This window comes from Triticum aestivum, chromosome 2D (genome assembly GCF_018294505.1).
Source record: "Triticum aestivum cultivar Chinese Spring chromosome 2D, IWGSC CS RefSeq v2.1, whole genome shotgun sequence".
Lineage (NCBI taxonomy): Eukaryota > Viridiplantae > Streptophyta > Magnoliopsida > Poales > Poaceae > Triticum > Triticum aestivum.
The window spans coordinates 16,962,907-16,967,148 of NC_057799.1; the positions used below are offsets into that span (position 1 = coordinate 16,962,907).

General features: G+C 44.7%; 1 protein-coding gene across 1 annotated transcript; it reads right to left on the bottom strand.

Annotated features, from left to right (window-relative positions):
- Window positions 1–1,864: 1,864 nt before the first annotated feature.
- Window positions 1,865–3,642, bottom strand: LOC123048332 (putative inorganic phosphate transporter 1-13). The gene is made up of 2 exons (XM_044471458.1): window positions 3,074–3,642; window positions 1,865–2,950 (listed from the first exon to the last, which is right to left on the bottom strand). The coding sequence occupies exons 1-2, from the start codon at window positions 3,575–3,577 to the stop codon at window positions 1,865–1,867; spliced, it is 1,590 nt and encodes a 529-aa protein (XP_044327393.1). The 5' UTR covers window positions 3,578–3,642.
- Between the last annotated feature and the right edge of the window lie 600 nt (window positions 3,643–4,242).

The window sequence follows — 4,242 nt, forward strand, 5'->3', positions numbered from 1 at the left end:
CACGCGCTACTGCTACGATTGTATCTGTAGCGCGGTTTTTTCTCAATCGCTACTGCTATCTAGCACTAGCGCCCTTTTTTGACCCGCGCTGTTGCTAAATTTCTGTGTATAAGGTTTTCCCTAGTAGTGATGTAAGATGTGAAGTGAAATATAAAATAAGAAAAAGACAATATGCCATCTAACTAGCCCGTGCGAATGCACGGGTTGACGGCTAGTATCTATAATTTACATAGTAGACACGATTGAGTATTCATATGAACATTTTAAAAATTTAAATTACGAATATTTTTGATTATACAAATGTTGAAAGATACATATGTTCGTATAATTATTGAAGCATTTGTAATTATACTGTTTATGTATATAATTCTATTATGCAACAAATAATTACATTTTAAATTACGAATATTAATGTTCTATTGTTTAAATTATACAAACATTTTTATAATTCATAAATATGTTCGTATAAGTATTGAAGCATTTGAAAACTAATTTATTTGTTTTAGATTTATATAATGTTTATACATCGAAAATATTTGACAGTTATTTTATTACTGAGGTTATAATTTTTACATACCTTTTACAAATATCCAAAAGAAACAAGCAGGTCCAAATGGGCCACACAAACTGCAGCCAATTTTCGCTCCAAGGGCTCCTATTACATTATGCGTAGTATCTAGGACCGAATTTGTGATAGCCATAGGGTGCTTGCTCAATACCCGGAGCACTCGTTTTTTGTTTTGTTTTTTCAGAAAAATTGAAATGCCACTTCTCCAACATCGAGAGGGTTTTCACAAAAAAACAGGCCATACTCCCCCTCTGTGTCTTCCAATCGCCGGCAGCGGGCTCCACACCACGCTGGCACGCCTAGTCAGGGGCTTGGGCATACACAAACGTGATTTACACCGTATTTGCCTATCCAAGTCAACTTCTTATTGCGCCTGTTCAATGTATGCCACAAGTTTTAGAATTAAAGTGATCGTTTGTGCCAAGTTCGAACACCATCGATGCCATCAGATCTAATCACGCTATGATTCGTGTTTTGTCGATGTGGTGAGCTTTGTAGCGACATGGCGCAGACCGTGTGTTGTTGGGCTAGCGGCACATTTAGACATCAGCTCGGCTCATTCCCGCAACCCATGGCGTGGCGTGGCGTGGCGGGCGGCGGCGAAGCGCGCGTGAATGTCCCTCTTGTTCTCATGCTTATACATGTGGGGAAACAACCTCCCTTATAATCCAACTCCTATCAAACTAGCAATGTGAGACTAAACTTTGATTCCACCTCTTGCCTTGCACGAATGGGCTGAGTCGGCCTCTAGCATTTATTAGGAATTTCTGAAATTGCTATTGGACTAGCCCAAAAATAGATTAAATTCCAGCAAACAGATCAGCGATCAAAGACCGGCATAGTAATTCTTTTGTCCAACTGAATTTGGTGTACCCTAGAAAAACCGAATTTGCTGCAGGATCGATACATTAGAAAATACTTGCTCGACAAGAGCATTTCAAACACTTCATGACTTTGGGTAGGGCAGTTGGTGACCATGGTTTTTGGCAAGCATCATACACACCCACTCATTATGCACACTTGAGATATGGTTAGCGACACATTGGTGGTATCCACAGTACAGTCGTGCATTACCGTTCGCTCGTCCGACACCTTCTAGAAAAAAACCATAGTTTGTTCCCAGACATGAAAATCGTTGATCCCCAGTTTCAGTTATTAATATCAAATTCCAATTTATATTCTTATACACAATAATCAAGATAATTAGGATGAAAATACACTTTCATGTACCATCCCCAAGGCAACCTATTGAGTACAAGACACATCTAGATTGATCAATGAAATCAACAAAGTTAATTAAACAGGCACAACGTGTATGCCGTCGTCTGCGTTGACCGTTGTAGCTTCATCATCCAGAGTCTGACCTTCTTCTGTCTCTCCAGTAATCTCCTCAAGAGATTTACCCATGGTTTCCGGCAATAGAAGAGTGAACATAATGCCAACTAGATTGCAACCAACAAGGACAAACAGCAAGGTCCTGAATTGGTTCCTCAACAAGTGGAAGGCAAACACGCCGACGACGGCGCCGATCTTCCCGACCGCACCTGATATACCATGGCATGTGGAGCGCAACCGTGCCGGGAAGAGTTCTGCTGGAAGGATGAAAGTCGTAGTGTTTGGCCCAAAGTTGGCGAAGAAAAAGGTGAAGCCATACAGGACGGCGAATCCATATTTGTTTCTGTTGCATTCTAGCCATTTAGGATAAGGGATGGCAAGGCAAAGTTGAAAGACCGTCATCATGGTGAAGCCGAGCAATTGGATTTTCACGCGTCCTATGCGGTCAATGAAGGCCACCGCGAAGAAGTACCCTGGCAATGTACATGCCGCTGCGATGGCCGTGTGCACTCCAGTGATGCGTATCGTTCGCTTGAACGGATTGTCGGATTTATGATATCCTGGCGCCACAGGTGGGCTAGCCATTTGACAATATACCTTAAGAAGGTCATCGTCAATGTCAAGCAGCCTGACTTTAGTAAAGATGTCCTTCATAAACATGTTGAGGGAGTAGAAGGTGACGTCAAGGACGAACCAGCAGACGGCGGTGCTAAGGAGGTGGAGCCCGTGACGGCGGAGGAACTCTGAGGAGAAGAGGCCATATTGGTCCTGGCTGGCGAGCTCGTTGACGCCGTCATCTTCAGGAACGATGGGCATGTGGAGGACGGCAGACATGTCTGATGCGGCCATCTTTGCATCCTTGGCTATGAGGGCGGTGTACCGTGCCGTCTCTGGCATCTTCATGCGCCAGTAGTAGGTGAGGAGTGCAGGAATGGCACCAAACATGAGAACAATGCGCCAGACATAATCAATTTTGTCCTGCGATGAGTTCACGAAGGCTGCTGATGTGATCGTGCCAACTAGCCCCGCAGCAACGTTTCCGAAACCCTGGAATTAGTTGGAAATAAAGTTTGGTGAATGTAGAACTCATATACACGTATGTAAGTCAGGTCAGACAGGGAGGCCATAATCCTCTTCCTTTATACATCTAAACATATACTAGATTCTTACTTGCATGGCGAAAACGGCGGCCATGAAGGCACCGCGGGTCCTCTTGCTAGCATACTCAGACATGATGGTGGCCGACAGCGGGTAGTCGCCGCCGATACTGAAGCCTAGCCAGAAGCGGAAGAAGCAGAGTGTGGTCACGACGCTTTTGTTAGTGCTCTTGCCGAAGGTGAAGCCGGAGGCGAGGGAGCAGAAGATCATGAGGAGCAGAGTGACGCCATATATGCGCTTCCGGCCCATCTTGTCGCCGAGCCAGCCGAAGACGAGCTGCCCAGGCACAGTGCCGCAGAGGGAGACGGCGTTGATGAGGACGGGGAGGTAGTCTCCTCTCTGGCCATCTGGGTAGTACCTGTGGTCGATGAGGTCGGCGACAAGGGAGATGGTGAAGAGGTCGTAGGCGTCGGTGAAGAAGCCCATGCCGGCGATCACGATCGCCATGAAGTGGTACAGCTGCGTCCTCGCCACGTCCAGTGCCTGCAGCACCCTCAGCTGCTGGTTGCGAGCCATGGTTCCTTGCTACTCTCCTGCCGTTCGGTGTTGTTGCAGTGATATTCTTCCCGGTAGATATCTACTCCTATATATATATATATATGACATGGTACGTTGCTATCACGCAGTTAAGGTTTAGTTCAATTATTAGTGTTCTGGTGCTACTAATAATTAGTTTGTTTTCCTAAGAGAGTTCATGGTCTTACTACTTAGTTTATTTTCCTAAGACAGTTCATGGTTGTCTCCTAAGGGACATATGTTGCCCTGCATGCGTTGCCAAGATGTTAGAATATGATTGTGCACCAAGACACTAGCATAAGGTTAACTGCAAAGATCCGAGACCATGTTGGATGTGTAGCTGCATCGTCCAGATGGCCACAAGGTTTAGAGGAATAAATATTTGAGAAACGGCCGAAATCTCCATGCGCTATCTGATGCAAACTCATGAAACTAAAAATCTAAAAGAACTCATGGAACTGAAAGACTAATGGTGAATGTATTCTTGACATTGTGGAAAAAAATATGTCACTGGAATACTATTTAACCTGTGGATCTAGTGAAAATTACGTACTTGATCTTTATTTAACCTGTGGAATACTATTTAACCTGTGGAGTATGTGAGCGACGAAGTTGGCAGGAATCTGCCGCCGGTCTTCGTACGTACGAACCACGAAGTCTAGCTT